This window comes from Protomyctophum parallelum, assembly GCF_964188405.1.
Source record: "Protomyctophum parallelum genome assembly, chromosome: 17".
Lineage (NCBI taxonomy): Eukaryota > Metazoa > Chordata > Actinopteri > Myctophiformes > Myctophidae > Protomyctophum > Protomyctophum parallelum.
Window position 1 is genome coordinate 25738810 of NC_139719.1, and position 18882 is coordinate 25757691.

General features: G+C 46.0%; 2 protein-coding genes across 9 annotated transcripts in view; one reads left to right on the plus strand and one right to left on the minus strand.

Annotated features, from left to right (window-relative positions):
• LOC310874999 (protein sidekick-2-like) overlaps nt 1-18882 on the plus strand; it is a 503627-nt gene that overhangs the window by 218798 nt on the left and 265947 nt on the right. The gene's annotated exons all lie outside the window — the stretch shown is intronic.
• LOC310874072 (transmembrane protein 267-like) overlaps nt 3874-18882 on the minus strand; it is a gene marked incomplete at both ends in the record, with an annotated part of 71675 nt that continues 56666 nt past the window's right edge. Inside the window, one exon of the mRNA XM_083786747.1 lies at nt 3874-4740. Coding sequence (XP_083642873.1) covers nt 3874-4740 — 867 coding nt within the window. The remainder of the gene's footprint in view (nt 4741-18882) is intronic.

Genomic DNA, 18882 nt, shown 5'->3' on the forward strand with positions numbered 1-18882 from the left:
ATACTTTCCACCCTCTCTTCCCGCAACTGGCTCTGTAAATTATGCAATACCAATAACTGAATTATACCGTAGACTAATCTTTGAAGATGAGAAACTGTGTGTGTTGATGGAGCAAATTGTGATAAAGTGGATGTCATCTATAATTATTCCTTTTTTCATCTCTTTCTCTTCTCTGTGCTGTTTACCTCAACTCTGAAAATCTACACAGGTAATAATAATAAAATAATCTCTATCTCTCTCTCTCTCTCTCTCTCTCTCTTTCTCCCTCCCTCCCTTCCAGGCGAGGTTAACACAATCTCTGACAGAGTGCTTTAGAGTTTTTGTTGTAACCTATTAATATTCATGAGATTTCATAACGAGTGTTGTTGAGCCTGGCTCGCCGTGTTTGTTGGACTGATGATACTTGTGACCACCTACGTTCAACACACACACACACACACACACACACACACACACACACACACAGTCCCTGGATCATGTGTGTGTGTGTGTCCGTGTGAATGTCTGTGTGCTTATGCTGGGTACACACACACATGTGTACACACACACATGTGTACACACACGCGCGCGCACACACACATACAGGTGTGAATTGCTTGGAATAATAAGCAGCAGTGCTCTCTAAAGTACCCCTGGCCCCTGGCCCATGCACGCCAATAAGAAGCAATTACAGCTTTTGACCCTTTGGCCTCCCTCTCTCTCTCTCTCTCTCTCTCTCTCTCTCTCTCTCTCGTGGAGTAGACGTAAACTTGTACTTAAGTAATTTACTTAGTTACTTTCCACTCCTGCTCCTCTCTCTCCCCCCCTCTCTCTCTCCCTCCCCCCCCCCCCTCTCTCTCTCCTAGCTATCCGTTCACCTCAGTGTTGTCTGAACATTGTTACCGCAGGTCTCACGTCTTCACTAACACGTCTTCCATTTATCCAATTCACTAAACAGTCAGTCAGACCTTCCCCTCCACACACACACACGCACACGCACACGCGCACACTTTTCTCTTTTTACTCCCCGTTTTGTATTATTCTGCCGAATCAGCTCCCCACCTCACTTCGTCGTTCGAGTGTAAGAAAGGAGGAAATTCAATAATTCAGATAAAAGTTGGTTGTGCGAGATGCCGATAAAAATGCAAGCCCAGCAGTCCTCCTCCTTCATCCTCCTCCTCATCCTCCTCCCTCGCACGCCTTTCTCGCTGAAGTCCAGGAGAAGATGATGCTTTAACACCAGCCGTTTATGTGGGGAGAAAGAGACTCGGTGTGTAGCGCTTATAGCAAGCCCCCAGTAAGGCTATCCAACGTTGAAGCTGCCACCACCTACTGGCGAAATGAGGAACTGCAGCACTTTCATGGAGGTGGACGGACGTTCATGACGTCACGTGCGTAAGCCCGGACCTCAAAATGGAGGTCTGGGGCCAGGCTAGGCTAAACTTCCGCTCGCTCGAGCCAGTGAGTTATAATTATACTTCTGGCAGTCTTCCGGGTGCTTCAAAACGCCACTGAGCAACCTCCACTGAAATGAATATCGTTGGGCGGGGCTAACGCTCCGGTTGGGTCTCTATCCTTTATAGCTCTATGGTTCATAGATAGGGCAGTCTCCATTATGGGTTTGAATCTCAAATGCTTCATTGGTATACGTGATAGACATACAGTACAGATGCGAGTGCACAGTCTAGCCAACACCAACTCGGGTACAAAGTACCAAAAGTACAGAATGTCCCTTTACACAAGTTCTTCAAGTATAGAAATATACATATATACATATACAATGTATACAATATAATATAAGTATAGAAAGCATACAATGTATCACGTCGTGCCACATTGTGAGCTTGTAGATCTGTTATATGTTAATGGCCAAAATGTATAGGGCTGAAGGGGTTTTGTAATAATCAAAATCAACAAAGTAACTAGTAACTAAAACTTTCAAATAATTGTAGTGGCATAAAAAGTACAATATTTATCTCTGAGATGTAGTGGAGAAGTATTGAATATTGAGATACCCCATTAAAGTACACATATCATAATTGCATTTTAGTACAGTACTTGGGTACATGTACTTTACACCAGTGGTTCCCAAAGTGGGGTCCGGGGACCCCCAGGGGTCCTTGAGGGAGTTCCAGGGGATCTCCAGCTAAATTATATATAGTTAGAAACCAAATGGACCCTAATGGGTCTGTAACTCTGAGTGTACAAATGGAACCAAACAGGTCCATTTAGTTCCATTTGTACACTCTCAGAGTTAAAATTAACATTGATTTTAACATTTAAATTGGGGGTCCCAGACATAGAAATGCCATTAAATGAGGGTGTCCGTAGACTAATGCACGTCACACTGGGGGGTCCTTGAAATTAAACTGGTTGAGAATCACTGCTAGTGCCGTAAATATCTTCTCTTATGGGGGTCCCTGGCATATCTTTTCAAATGGGGGTCCACAGGCCAATAAGTGTAAAATTGTGGGTCCTTGACATGAAAAAGTTTGGGAACAACTGCTTTACACCACTGTATGCAATGAAAAAGTTTGAGAATCACTGCATTGTCATCCGACATGACCTTCACTGCAGCACAGTGTCCCCGTCTACATGTACCCTGGTGTGCTTTAGAATTCTCAGAAAAAAGAATATCTGTTCAATAAATGTACTTTTCTAACCCCAAAGAATGTCCCTAAAGGAGTTAGTCGTACAGTAGCTTTTGGCTCCGTGCAGCTTTTGCCCTCACTTAGTAATCCATATCCTTATGAATTATGCATCATGTCTGATCCGCGACAATTTGGTTTTCCAATGAGATTCCACAGAGAACATCCGTGAATAAACACGGAAAGCACTGCGACCAAAACAACGGGAGCCAGTCGCCACAGGACAATTTATGCATCGAGCGACATGTGTCGGCCGAGGAACGGAACACTGCCATTTCCGCTGGCGTGGGTCTTTAAGGACGGGTCCATCCAGGGACCACCAGGGGTCCACAATCACTGTGAATCACCAATGGTTCTCAAAGTGGGGTCTGTAAAGGCTCATTCATAGTCTGGATTCTCGGTGGTGAGGTGACCACAGAGAGAAGGGTGGAGCGGTGGCCGTGGTTTTCTCCTCACCGCGGCTCGTGACGTTACGTTGTAGTTCGGTGGTCACCCCACCAACGAAAATCCAGACTATGTATGAGCCTTAACTCTGAGAGTGTACAAATGGAATTTGGAATAGAAATGGAATTTGGAATATGTATGTGTATATACTCCCAGAGTTATGGGGATTATTGAAGTACAATATATATATATAAAATATAAAAAATAACTTTGAGAACGGCTGATCTATAGTCGAGTCACATGCCTAACCGGTGTAAAGTTGATGGATAAAATGAATGTTGTGTGCATGTGCTCCATCATCATTTGCAGTTCTCGTGACAAGAGAAGAGATAGAGGCAGCTGGGGCAGACCGCCGGGAGAGGTTTGAAGAGAAAGAAAACAAAAAGAACACTCGGATCAATAGATCAAAGCAATTTCCCTCCAACTGTGTCTGTGTCAATGTCTGGACAGTCCACTGATGAAGTGCCGATGACAGGGCGTCTGGAACTTTGGAATGTCACAACAGTAGCCGATGTTTGGAACATCATCAGCATATAGCCTCTGTCGGCTGGAAACCTCATGTTCAAAGCTGTTACTTCTCAGGGTTCAAATTGAAAAAAGTAGCAGATCGACGAGCTCGAAACACTCTGAGTGGATCTGCTGCCTTTGATGCTTTTGAGTGACGCCGTAGTACGATCGAGCAGGGCGTTATACGAAAACAACGTACGATATGCAGGCACCATGCGGCCCTGCAGGCGAGGGTAAAAAAAGCAGCAGCATGGTATACAGTGTTCCTAAGGTGTATTTAGTTCAACGGAACCAGTTAAACCTCAGCGGACAGAACCCCGCTCTTCACAGCGCTCACATCGTCCCTCGGTCCCGCCAGGCGCATGAGCGCCGAGCACAGCGGGGGCAGCGCGGCCGTGGAGCCCACGTACGCCCAGTAGGGCACGGGCGGCGTGCAGCCCAGCGGGCACAGCTCCAGGCCGTGGCGCGCGCCGTCCCTCACGTGGTGCGTCGCCATGGCCACGAACAGCATCCACGGCAGCGAGGAGGCGCGACACAACGACTCGTCTGGGATCACCGTCCGCGCGAGGAGCCAGAGCGAGAGGCACAGGACGGGGATGAGCGAGGAGCAGTGGAGCGGAGGTCGGCGGGGGAGAGAGATGGCCGCCTCCAGCGACAGGGACCCGGCCATGTAGAAGTGGTCCACGTCTACGAGCGACGCCATCAGCCCGGCCAGCAGGACCTCGCACAGGCCACGCTTTGTCCTCCATCCCCCGATCACGATGGCCCACGACCACAGGCCGACCAATCCGTGCGCGGCGTTGTCCACAGCCGCCCGCAGCCAGAGGTGACGGCGGACCGCTGACAGCGTGAGGGCGTGGTCGGCCGCCACGCAGAACAGCGCCAGGCCGGCGCAGCACGCCAGCAGGGAGGCGGAGCTAACCGCCTGCGGCGGCAGCAGGGTAGGAGGAGTTTTCTCTGTTTCCTCCATGGCGAGGCTGAGGTGGAAGGGGACAGACTGATGTCTCGCCCTGCTTGTTTTGAATGCCACTCCTGATGGAGGCTGGGAGGCGGTGGAGGAGTCTAGCTCGGGTTGGACCCCTTGCATGTTGATTGGCGGGCTGGAGGCGCCGGCGCCTATCGTCACCTGTGGATGGTGGGAGAGAGGCGGGTTGACAAACTCCTACCTCACGGAGATGCCAGGAGCGTAGAAGTAATGTAGAGAAACGCAAAGCTTTATGGACAGCCGGGTGACGTACACGTGATGTAACGATGTTGTCGCTTGAGAACACACACATTTCCTGTAAACCATAAATGCCCAGGCCATTTTTCTGGTAGGGGATAAACACAACACCTAATGACACGGTCAGCTGAGTTTCAGTGATGTCATCCGTGCGTGTCACTGATGGCGTAATTCCTAACTACACCAGGCTTTTACCAAGGTCTATTATGCTAAACCCAGTGTATAGACGTCGTTCTTCCTTTCTGGTGGATCGGTTGCCATTGTTGTCACAGCTTTGACCAGTATAACGGTCAGAGGGAGAAAGAGAGAGAGCGAGAGGTTTAATGAGCATGTTTTATGTCCCCGGCAGCGACAGCTCTCTCTCTGGCGTTGGCCAGTAAACACAGCGAAACACAAAGTAGAGACATACTTCTTTCTAACGACTTTAACGAAGCAATAACCGTCAAGTTGAAGCTCCTCGCCAACAAACGGAAAATAGCAGAGAGAGAGAGAGAGAGAGAGAGAGAGAGAGAGAACAAGATATGAAGATTGTTGCTCTACAGTTTTACAAAGTTAGTCATCATTGCGTCAGCTTTCAGTTATAATAAGGACACGAGAAGCGGTTGAGGCATCTTAACCAAACACAAGCCAGGAAGAGGCAGAGAGAGAGAGAGAGAGAGAGGTCACAGTTGAGTCAACCGTAAGCTCTAAAAAAAAGAACATGACTAATATCCTCGTCTGAATGTTGGTCGTTTTGTTTGAGACTGCACAGCAGGATATGTCATGAGAGAGAGAGAGCATGCTTGAAATGTTAAATTTCTTAGTAAGAACTCGTCTAGAGTTGAGTCATAGATTCCTAACGAACCAGTCCCCGTACACCAACTCACTGGTGTAATTTATTGATGAATGTTGTGATCGGTGGTGTCAAATGCTGTGCTGAAGTCTATACAAAACAAGTTTGAACCAAACCAATGCCAGCAAAAGTTTTCAGTCTGGGTATTGTTATGGGGCTGATGAAATCCAGACAGAAAAATACTCTAGTTCTATTATTTGTGTCTTTCACGCCAATAACGAAGCTGTCTCCATTGTCTTTAAAACTGTGGATATCCTCACTGGTCCAATGGAGATTCATGTAGCGCTACAGCTACAGTATCTAGTAGATCTACAATCTCGCAATGTGTCACATGGCAAACCATTGCGAGCTTGTACATCGTCTATTTTCACACAGCCAATAGGGTTAATCCATTGAAACCGGGGAAATATCACAGTGCATTTCTTTCTGCCATGCTGCGAGCTTGTAGATCTTCTATTTTTGATAAATCTTGAAAGTGCCTGCAAAATACTGATTCCGAAGGCATTTGTAGAACTACTGATCTAGAAGGCATTTGTAGAATCTGCCTCAGCTCTTATTGGGATAAAGTTCTCCCCAGCAACCCCCTCTCACTGAGAACCACTGGCATACAGACGGCTTGCAGTCTGGTTAAGGAGGGGCAGTATACATATAACCACACAGAACAGAAGATAGTAATGGAGCAGCATTTTAAATGCTTCTTAAAGACAACAGATGCACCCCCACTGCGACCAATTTGTCTGAGCGGAATACAACACTCTTGAAAATACTGTTGACTCTGCTTCTCTCTCCGAGGGAGGGAGGGAGGGAGTGAAAGATCATCTTCGCTCCTCCTCGAGAGCTTAAACTTCTTAGTAAGCACTGTCGACATTGGCTGGCTGTAAGGAGGAGAGGGAGAGAGAAATAAATCGAGAGGGAGAGGGGTGTCAGGTATACAAAGACTCAGAGAGAAAGTTAGAGAGAGAGAGAGAGAGAGAGAGAGAGAGAGAGAGAGAGAGAGAGAGATACAAAGGGAGGTGGGGGTATAAGATTCAGAGAAAGAGAGAGAGGAGATGCAGTGTCCTCTTCTGACCCAGTGAGCTATATATGGAAATAAGCAGACAGTGATATGTGAGGGTTTAGCACAGAGAGCAGGCCAGGCCCCATCGATGCTAGCTTTCCCACAAACACACAGCCAGTGTTGCCATGTCCGCTTATAAGCGACATTGGGCTTATTTTTCTGTAAAGTTGCGTGTAAACTATTGGTGGTTGTGAGGCTTATTTAAGCTTTTTTTTAATTATTTATCATTATTCAAATGCGTGTTTCTCAAATATTTGCATGTTATGGATCCCTAAATAAATGTATTTGTCCCTAACCCCCATCTGAAGATGTTGTGTGCCATGGAGCCCCGGACCAGATTAGTGGTGTTTTTTTTAAATAGCTGTTACAGTATACCGTTTTAAAGTGCTCATGTGGCCTAATGTAGTGGGATGCACATGCAGATCCGACACACCAAAGGTCCGACATGTGGAAAAAAATCGCCAGTCGCTCCCGACAATGTGTTGGTCCGACATGTGTTGCGCCGTGCTTGCGCTTAGGGTTAGGTTAGAGTTTTGGGTATAGGGTGTGGGTCTAATGACAGTCAATAGTATGTCTTGTTTTCCTAGATCTGGTTGCTTATTTCACAAAAGCTGGCAACACTGACACACAGCCATGCTCAAGCAAACACAACCCACCACATGCACGCGCACGCACACGCACACACACACACACACACACACACACACACACACACACACACCACAGTGTAGCCCTGTTTGTGTCTCCAAAAGCAGCAACAACACCGACGCAAGGTGATCGCAATAATTAGCAGCGCCCTCATCTCCGCTTGAAGGTGTGCTAATTAGCCAAAGAGTAGCGCTGGGTTAACGCAAACCTAAACCACGCTAATAAGGAACCTTGAGGTACTTTTTCTTTACTTGAGCTACGTCCTCCTTTCAATACTTCTACATCAGAGGCAATGTTGTACTTGTGATCCTAAGCCATACTTGAGCTGTTTCTGAAAAAGTTTTAATTTTCTTTGGTACATGTACTTACTTTCCCTATTGAAGACCTTGCCTTTCACTTGTAACAGAACATTTAGATGTTGTGATATAGACAGATATTGACATATATAACTTTGGGGGGGGGGGGGGTAGTTCTGTTGCTTGGTATGTGTGAATTTAATTGAATATGCACCCTAAAACTTTGCAGAATATTTGACCATTTTTTTATATGAGTTTCAATAGTTATGGGCAATATTGATACTTTTACTTTAGTAAAAGGAAAAAGACAGTTCTTCCCCCAGTGCGTAGGAGTGACATTGATAGAAGTTGTACGGGCCTCCAGGACAGTAGTGAGGCAGAACGTGTTGAACTTATTGAAAGGTTGAAATGTTTGGAAGCGGCCAAAAATATCAATTTGCATAATACTGCCACCACGCTCGTGCTTTTTGGAAGGGATCCCGGTGAGTTTCTGTCTGTGATGTCAGTGTGTGTGTGTGTGTGTGTGTGTGTGTGTGTGTGTGTGTGTGTGTGTGTGTTTGTGAGCGCACGTGTGCGTGTGCGCACACGTGCGTGTCAGTAACAGTAACAACTTGAACTTTGCATCCCCTCTCCTGTCCACCCCCACACACTAAAATCCTGATTTATGCATGCTGTTAGTCGAGTGCCAGTTTTAGCACAATTGTATAAATAGCCGATCTACAAGCTCACAACGCGTCGGACGGCAACACATTGTGAGCTTGTAGACCGGCTATTGCACAGTGTGCGCCGTTGGCACGCAACTTGAGTGCGAGTCAGGCATATAGCCAGTTTTGTGCTAAGTCATATTTTAAACAGAGAACCACAAGAAGAGATGGAGAAAGTTGAGAGAGAAAAAGTGTATACTCTTGTGTTTTAGGCATATATTCTGCAGCCTCCCCCCTGATCCCCCCCACCACCCAGGTTTCTGTTATGTCAGCCGAACAGAGAGAGAGAGAGAGCGAGAGAGAGAGAGTTTTGCATCGTTTGATCTGGGCTCCTCTCTCTCTCCTTAATGGGTCCTGTGACAATGGGTGGGGGGGGGGGCAGTCTGGCAGATGACAGGTGCGCAGAGAGGGGCGAGAGAGAGGTGTAGAGGCTGGCTGAAAGGTCCCAGTCGAGGGGGGAAAATGATCTATGACAGCTCGGGAGTGCCGGGCGGATTGAACTCACTCTCGTTCAGCACGGGCGCCTCGGAGTGTGTGTGTGTGCGTGTGCGTGTGCGTGTGCGTGTGCGTGTGCGTGTGCGCATGTGCGTGTGTGCACGTGTGGCCGGGGGGATGAGATAGATAGAATAACAGCCATTATTCAGAGAGGATATTACTGGTGTATGAGTAGTGGCCCTGGTGCTCTCTCTCTCTCTCTCTCTCTCTCTCTCTCTCTCTCTCTCCCACTATGGACAGGAGCCATCGAGGCAAACAATGCTTCTCTCTCGTTTAGTTTTGTTGTTTCTTTGTCTTGGATCTCACTCTCCGGGACGAAGAGACCTCAAAAGACCCCCCCCATCCCTCCCGCCAGCAACTCCCACCCACCTGTTTGCATGGCTTTTGAAATGACGTCAAGTCTATGGACTTTTAGAGCTTGTTTAGAGCACTTGTACCAAAAATCTGACCTTTAAAGCTTGGTTAGGGCACTGACGTGACAACGTGAGACGTCATGTGACTGTGACTGATTATCTTTATTGACAGAAAGCCCCTCCTATATTCAGCTATTGGTGTAGATTTTCGTCTCACGCAAACATTAAATTCCCATTGACAATGAATGGAGAATTGATGTCATATGTGTAGGATTTATTTTTTCACACCTAGACATCAGGCGTCGGCACAGGTGTGTAGGCCAGTGGACATCAATGAAAGGAATAGAATACACCCGCACACTGTATTTGCTCGGTACATGAGTATTTTCATTTTAATGCAACGTTTCGGTCCCTCCGGACCTTCTAGGCATCAGTGTGTACTGTGTAGGCATCATGTAGACGAGCAAATCGGCTTAAGGCTCATACATAGTCTGGATTTACGGTGGACCACCGAACTACTACATGACGTCACAAGCCGCGGTGAAGAGCAAACCACCGTCACCGCTCCAGCCCTTCTCTCTGTTTTTACTCACCACCGCTCAACGTTATTTCAGCTCCGGTGGTCAGCTCACCACCGGAGCGGCGGTCACCTCATCACCGAAAATCCAGACTATGAATAGGCTAGGCCTTTAGTGTCTATTTTGCGCCAGTATAAAATGATAAGAGCGCCCCTGTCACACGGGTGTGATTTGTATGCAATAACGCACTGCATTAATGTCTCGTACGCTACGAGTCGTAACACATACAGTGGCAGTGAATCTGCAATGAATGAAAGTGACTCTGCCACATACTGTATGTGTGCAGGCTTCTAAAAGTCAAAGTGATGCTTAATTTCAACATTACCAGGTGCCCCTCACTTCACACAAGTGTGATTTTTATGATATGATGTAAGGAATTGGCAACAGTCGCACAGCCCCCCCCCCACCCTTGCGCCGCATATCGAGCTTGTAGAACTGCTACTTTTGATGCTTTTGTATGACGCTGTTATGTTCAAGTAGGGCATTAATTAATAAAAACAACAACAAAGAGTTAAAATGTGGAGATAAGAGGTTTCTGCCCGACAGCGACAATATTCTTACAAAGTTACACACCGATATGCAATATGCAACAACACAGAAACCAGTAGTGTTGAGTAACTTCACCACAGCAGGCGAGTGTAAGGGAGGGGACAGCCACACAAAGACAATGGGTCAATACAATGACAGAACTGCCTTCTACCGCATGTATTTGTGTCAGCTGTGACTCGGAACCTAAGAATACTTCATGGTCAGTTGTTTTTATCTCCATATTCTCACTTTTTAGTAGTAGATCTACATACAAGGTTGAAACATGGCACGAAGCAACACATTTTGAGCTTGTAGAACTGCTGCTTTTGCTATTTTTTTATTTGAATACTGAAAAGTAACAGTTTTGGGAATCGATAAGTAGCAATGCCCACTTTTACATATATTTTTTCAAAACAACAATGCGTCGCACATGAGCTTGTGAGTATAAAATAGAGCTTATGTGTTAATGTGTGTTGTGTAATAATACTAATCTAAATCTACAAAGTAACCAGTAAAGGTTTACTTTGAGATAATTGTAGTGGCATAACAATAAATGCCTTTGAGATGTAGTTGAGTAGAAGTGCAAAGCACTGAGAAATGTAGGCTACACTAAAGCAAATGTACCTCAAAATTAAGTACAGTATTTGGTTACTTTCCAACAATGCTGCCACACAAAGACAACAGGAACAGAAAGTGACATACTGTAGGCGCCGCTCTATCAAGCATGTTTACATGTACGTGTGCCAGCAGTGACTCAGTAAGAATGCTTCATGATGTTTTAAGTGTTTTGGTTGTGAAACAACCTAGTGAAGTATTGTGCGTTGAGCCCTTAACACAGTGGTTAAAGGAGCTCCATTTCACATGCTAACGGTCACCAGCGTTGTGAAAACAACCCCCCACCTCGGCTACGCACACCCACCCTGCCCACAAGGGTTGCGTAACACTGTGAGATCTCTGTCCGTTCAAGAGCTTCATCCAACTTTTACTTATTTTTTGCAAGCTCACAGCATGTAATAACTAGAAAAAGTGCCCTTCCGGGCACAGGTCTCCACCAGGTTATCCACAGATCCGTGCAGTTAGAGGTAAAACACTTTTTGGCCAGTTATAGCGCCACCTTGAGGCTGAGTTGAAATTGTTCATGTGGCATTTCGTCCTCGGCCTAGTGGGAATGTGGGTGCACAATTTCACGGAAATCACACGATGTGTTCATGATTTGCAGCATTTTGTTTGAAACATGAGCACTCCTGTGAACTTTGGAAGCCAATCTTAACCAATCAGGATGGAGTCTGATAAATCTGAAAGACCCGTTTCGTTGAATGGCTCTAGAGAGACTGTGTACCAATTTGCGTGATGTTTGGACAAAATCTGTAGGTGTACTGTGCAAAAACTTGTTTTGCACAAAGCGGCCTCCTGGTGGCGCTATAACAGGCCGTTCTGGAAAGTTTGGGGCAGAGGTTCATGGTTGGCATCCAGGGAGTGTGTGTGCAAAATATGGCATCGACCGGGTTAACGGTGGCTGTTTTGCACAAAGCGGCCTCCTGGTGGCGCTATAACAGGCCGTTCTGGAAAGTTTGGGGCAGAGGTTCATGGTTGGCATCCAGGGAGTGTGTGTGCAAAATATGGCATCGACCGGGTTAACGGTGGCCGAGATTAGCTGTTCACGGACACACGGACACACAAACGGACGGACGGAGTGCAAAACATACTCTCCCCACATGCCTTCGGCCTGGTGGAGACAATAATAATGGCTTGAATTTATATGGCGCCTTTCATGAATGCAATGACACTTTTACTTCAAAGCATGAACAAATGAACAGCTGACAAACAAACATCCATTTGCCATAAGCCTGAGAGAATAGGTGCAATGAATAGCATACAATGAAGAAGGGCTTTAGTAGTAGTAGTAATGTAGTACTTTGCTTTTACAATTCAGAGATGAAAATGAACTGGGTCCCTTATCCCTGAGTCTAATTGTTTTTCTAATGCAGAATTTGAGGGAATTAAAACATTTTGAGTGCTGAATATGTCTCACAGAAGCTTTTATGATCGCTATTCAATACCAATTAAGCAAGTGCTCGTTTTGTGCCCGCGACTGACTAGATCTGGATTGTGTTGAGCTGTTTTTTAACGTACTGTAAATACGATTGCGTTGTCACCACTCAACTTCTCAAGCTTCTCATTGAAAATTAATTACTAGCCGCGTCAGTCGGTTGCCCGTCTGAAAGGTAGTCAGAAAAAAGAATTGCAACAAAAACTCAAGAATGAATACGAAATTCACAGCTAAAACCGCTAAAGCTATAAAAACAAGGTAGATACATTTCATGCACCCACAATACTAGGTAGTCCACTTGCCAGAATGTGAACCCATAGGCATGTTGAGTACACTATGTTAGAAATGTTGAGTATGGGTCCCCAGCATGTAGAAACTGCCGGATGCTTGCATTTTCATAATTGGTATAATATGTGACCATACCATTAACAACCTATAGACGGCAAAAAAAAATCTAAATGTCATGTGACGTGTCAAACTAAGGGGTTTTCATGATGCTGAATCCATTCCAAGCATTGGTTTTGCAAAAAAGAACGGCAATGGCCATTTTTTATCCCAATGAGTGTTTTTTTTTGCAAAACTAATGCTTTGGATTCATTCATGAAAACCCCCTAGTTTGACACATCACATGCTACATAAAGCATGATGAAATTTTGAATATTTTGCTTGCTTAGGTTGTTAATGGTATGGTCACATACAGTATTATGTCAATTATGAAAATTACTCAACATATGCATTTGCATTTCTAACATAAAACCTTGGTGTACTCAACATGTCCGGGTTCACAATGAACGCTCTTACTGTGTGTGTGTGTGTGTGTGTGTGTGTGTGTGTGTGTGTGTGTGTGTGTGTGTGTGTGTGTGTGTGTGTGTGTGTGTGTGTGTGTGTGTGTGTGTGTGTGTGTACAGTGCGTGCGTGTGTTATGCGTGCACACACCAGTGCGGTGTGGAAGAAGATGTATCTAATTCCCAGTGTTTGTTTTAAAGCAGACAGAGTGTAGCAGATGTTCCAGTTCATTTTCTACGCTCCTCATCCGATGGTAGCAGCTTTGTGTGCTTGTGATGAATAACACTGGAATCCTAAAATCTCCACTCTGCTTTGATTGGAAAGAGCCTTTTACTGTAATTATACGCTCTTCTAGCTGGGGTTTGAGTGCCAAATCCATCAAGTGTACAACGTAGCGGGTGAAATTGATATTTTCAGTTTATCCGCATCAGGCAAATTAAACGGACTCAATGCAAATTAATATACTTTTTAAGCCTTGAGTCGCACTTGTTTTTATACAGAACGGCTTGCAGTAAGCAAGCTGCATGTAGGGGCCTCTCTTCTGTTTCTTTAGTGTGAGGAGGCCTTGATAGCTGATTCCAATGAAAATCACTCAAATGCAATCGAGCCAGCAGGATGGCTGTGGCGGGCGGTGGTGGCTCAGGGGTAGAGTGGCTGGATGGTAACCGCAAGGTCGCCAGTTCGAACCCAGGCTCCCAAAGAGTGAGTGTCGAAGTGTCCTTGAGCAAGACACTGAACCCCTAATTGCTCCTGATGTGCTGGTTGGTGCATGGTTTCTGCCGCCATCGGTGTATGAATGTGTGTGTGAATGGGTGAATGTAATGCACAATCTCTGTAAAGCGCCTTGGATAAATGCGCTATATAAATGCAGTAATGCACCATTTACCATTAGGAAACGTGGAGAAGCCTGACGTGTTGTTGGACGAGTTGAGCTCAGTCATAGACCACGTAAGTCCCCTAACCTCATATCGGTCTTAACTGGCCAAGGCAGTTTCACAATGTTATCACTTGGGCACACCCCTTGGGCATGGTTGCTAGTATGTCACATTCAGGGACTTTCCCCCGATCCAACACTTGATGCTGAGTGCCAAGCTAAGCTAAGCAGGGAGGCACTGTGTCCCATTCTTATAGTCTTTGGTAAGACCCGGGGGGCGGGGAACCAAACCCTGACCTCCACCGCGCACATGCAGAGAATAGACGGGCGACAAGCCCACAAGGCTTCACTCGCAACGCCAGCTTGTTGTGGTCGTTTTTCTTACTTTTGCATCATGGCTCTCATTTGGGTGTAGGCAAACCAACTGGAATGGCAGGAGTTATGTTCTCACCACTAAGTATCAGGTTGACGTGTCTGGTGGAAAACATTTAAAAAAACACGTGTGAAGTCGAGTACATCTTCTCTAAACAAATAATACAAATCTATAGACGTGGCTGCCACATGCTGTCACTTTTAGAAACATTACAATTCCATAGACTTGGCTGCCATATGACGTAATTTGCATTAGGGGAGCTAGTGCCCCCTCAAAAACAAGCCAGGCCCGGCATTAAAAGAGGACTTCCACTTCTGCTGACTCAGCGGCTTTGGAGTTGCATAGTGACAGATAGATAGGCGTGTGTAAATCATCCGTGGTCATCAACATGCGACGTGACAGGAACGCTCTGTAGCTTCGTACGCCACACAGACAGGACACAGTGGCTAAACTGTGGCTAAACTGATGTTCGCCGTGGACTAGGGACGCATGGTCTCATGTAGTCAAGAGTCTTAAAACACATACTTGGCTCATCTGCCGATGAGACGGCGGACACAAACACAAATGTGTATTTCAATGCCTGTGTAATGATTCTTTCTTTCTTTATCCATCCATTAGTTATCATACCTCGCTCATTATCTCTCTCTCTCTCTCTCTGTGTTATCAGCGGGGCCAGCTCGTCCCTGCCAGCTCTCTCCTCAGGAGCGCGGCCAGCTGCATAAACATTTCAGTGACAAGGACGGTCAACAGTTTACTGACCAAGCAAAAGTCTTCCTGGCAGCACCCGCGCTGTGGGCGTGGGCCAGCAGGGTGTGCACGTGCGTGTGTGTGTGTGTGTGTGTGTGTGTGTGTGTGTGTGTGTGTGTGTGTGTGTGTGTGTGTGTGTGTGTGTGTGTGTGTGTGTGTGTGTGTGTGTGTGTGTGTGTGTGTGTGTGTGTGTGTGTGTGTGTGTGTGTGTGTGTGTGTGTGTGTGTGTGTGTGTGTGTGTGTGATGAGATGAGATATACTTTATTAATCCCCGAGGGGAAATTGATGTGTTACAACAGCATAAAGTGCATAGAAACAAAAAAACTAAAAACTACTGGACAGACAGAGCAACACAGAACAGACACAAATGACATATCACACAAGACCAGACAACCAAGGACCATATGCCATTTTTGGGGGGGGGGGGGCAGTTCTTATGACTTTGCATTAAAAAGTCTGATGGCAGTTGGCATGAAAGAGAGTCTGTAGCGTTCCGTGCGCATCAGGGGGAGTGTGAGCCTACGGCTGAAGGTGCTCGTCCTATCCCGCAGCACCTCATTTAAGGGGTGGGAGGGATTTGCCCTCATGGAGTCCAGTTTAGCCCCGATCCTCCTCTCCGCGACTGACTGCAGGCTCTCCATTCGGAGGCCTTCTTTATAATTTTATTGAGCCTATTGAGCTCACCAGCCTTGATGCCCCCTCCCCAGCATACCACTGCGTAGAATAGAACGCTGGCCACAACAGACTGGTAGAACATCACCAGTAGTCTGCTACACACCCCAAAGGACTTGAGCCTCCTCAGGAGGTACAGTCTGCTCTGTCCCTTCTTATAGACAGCCTCTGTGTTGTCTCTCCAGTCCAGGTCCTGTGTGTGTGTGTGTGTGTGTGTGTGTGTGTGTGTGTGTGTGTGTGTGTGTGTGTGTGTGTGTGTGTGTGTGTGTGTGAGTGTGAGTTCAGATTGTAAGTAAGGGTAAGTGTGTGGGTGTGCGTGAGTGGGTTTCTGTGTGTTCAGATTGTGTAGAAGTATAATATGTGAATGTGTGAATGCCTGTTTATGTTTACTTACTGTGTGTGTGCGTGGGTGCGTGCGTGCGTTCATACGTGCAATTTCCACTGTGTGACGTGCAACGCCACAGTATGTGCGTGTGCACGTGTGCGTGCACCGTGAATGTGTCCAGAGTGCAAGCGTACATGTCTGTGCATATGTGTGTGTCTGCGTGACTTTGTCCGCGTGACGTTGCTTATTTTGCGTGCGTGACGTTGCTTATTTTGCATGCATGCGTGCGTGGAGAGGGAAGATGACAAATACCCCCTGATGTGCAGCCACTTTAGGATTGGCCCCCCACAGCTTCCACTCGGGGCAGGGCGGGGGTTTGAGAGAAGACAAAAACAAGAGACAAGTGGTCAATTTTTCACTTGTTTTATGGAGAGGTGCATTTATCTAATGCACTTAACTCCTGGGCCAACCTTGGAAGTGTGTGTGTTGTGACCAGTACTGATGCAGTGCTGTATTAAATATGGAGACTGCACTTCTGTTCTCATCGCTCACGCTGCCCTGTCGTCTTTTAGGAACTTAGGAACTGTTTTTTTTTGGGGGGGGGGGGGGGTTTCTACACCTAATCCCTTTCTCCCTTTCTTCCACTTTTTTCTGTTTCTTTCGGTGTGACAAATGACTCAACCGTAGTGCTTTGATTCAAAACATATAGACGATCTGGGTCAAATATGACTTGACTACCACATGCCCTACAATTTAGGCATTTAGCAACAACATATGGTAATACATCAAATACATAAAAGATAGTCATCATAGAATCATAAGTAAGCTAAGAACCTAATATCTTCTCTGGCTCTATCCTTAGTGTCTGCAGTGAGATTAAATATTTGGGCCACATCATCTCGAATGACCTCTCTGATGACAAGGATATATTTAGACGGCGTCGGATGTTGTATGCGCAAGGAAACATGCTGTGTCGAAAATGTAGCATGTGCTCAGTACCGGTGAAGATCTCACTTTTTAAATCCTTTTGTACACCCCTGTAAATCGCCCACCTGTGGTGCCGCTACAAGCAGGCCAGTTTCAGACGATTGACAGTGGCCTACAATGACTGTATGAGGCTGCTTCTGAGAGCTCCAAGAAGCTCCAGTGCAAGTCAAATGTTTGTCAGTGTTGGGGTTCCCACCTGCTCTGCTGTGCTACGCAATCTTATGTATAAATTCATGTGTAGGGTATCTGAGTCAGTAAATGACATAATTAATGTCATCACTAACACGATATGTAGTTCTGTCAGGTTCTCCTCCAGACTGTGGAACCATTGGCGAACTTGTCTGTATGTTCGAAACTGAATATGGTGGAACTCTTTTTATTGTATATTTCTTTCTATATTATTATTCTTTTTATCTATTGTGTTGCTGTTCTGTACTGTGATATGGATTCCCCTGAGTCTGCAATAAAGAATCAGTCAATCAATCATAACAGTAGACTGTACAATGAAACTATGAGTATAAACTATGAATATAATCTATAGAGTGCTACAGTATGTCTACATACAAATCCTATCTAAATTACATACGTTTAGCCTTTGCATACGTCTGTAAGATCGTCGATCGTCAAAAGATCTGCAAGCTCGAAACGGGTCGTGAAGCAGTGCGCTTTGAGCTTGCAGATCTGCTACATTCGTGTGCCGCTGTAGTTTGATCACGAATGAAGAAAAAAGGTTAAATAAATGGAGATAAGAGGTTAATTCTGCCCATGAACAGCAACGAAATGCACTTTTATGTTTCCGTCCTAACACTGCCACCTCTTCCCCTTCACGTCGGTCTGTCAAGTCCGTCCTCTCGTGTCGATCACTCTCTTCCTTGTTCTCCCGTCTCTCTCTGCTTATCTCTCTCCGTTCCGTGGTGGTTGTTGTATAGGGAGGGAGGGAGACGGATGGCTGTTGGCCCGCGTCCAGCCCTGAAACGGATACCGGCCCCATTGAAATTCTCCTTAGCTAAGATAAATTAATTCCAACCTCTAACTGGATGCCGCCGCTGGCCTCTGTTGTGGTGATGGAAGTAGGGTGGGGCGGTGGGGGGGGGGGGGGGGGGGTTATAAACTCTAGCTTCCAGGCACCCATAGCTGCTGCTGAGCGGTATGTACTGTGAATTCCTGATATGACCGCACTCATTTATCTCTTAGAGCAAGCTATAGGATTTCCAAACTTTTCAGGTTGCAATATTTGACCCCCACCAAAATAATGATATTTGAACGAACTGGGGACACCCCAAAGTAATCATATTTGAACGAACTGGGGATAATCGTAATTTGAAATGGGGACCCCCACCCTGACAAGCACTAGGCATTGTATAGGCATTGCGTTTAGTTTGCACAGATAAACATCGTGAAAATTGCCAAACTTGAGGCTATACATCAACAAATTTAGCTGAGGACCACCTGGGGGACCCCCGGGCCCCAGTTTGAGAACCCCACTGCTCTAACCTATAAGCTGCTACCATTCAACCTTTTGTCCGAAACACGGAAAAACATGTCAATATGTGGAGTCAACCTGTCATGTCATGTGTATATCTGACAGGCTCACTTCCAGCTCATCACGATATATATATATGACCTTTATCCACACGTCCATATCTGATGATCATGTTGAATCATTGTAGTCTGTCAAGACCCGAGCCTGAATGAACCCATATATCCAAACCCTCAGCTGAACTAAATAACCCTATCTAACCTTTACCAAATTATTCTTACTATAGCAGTTTGAGAA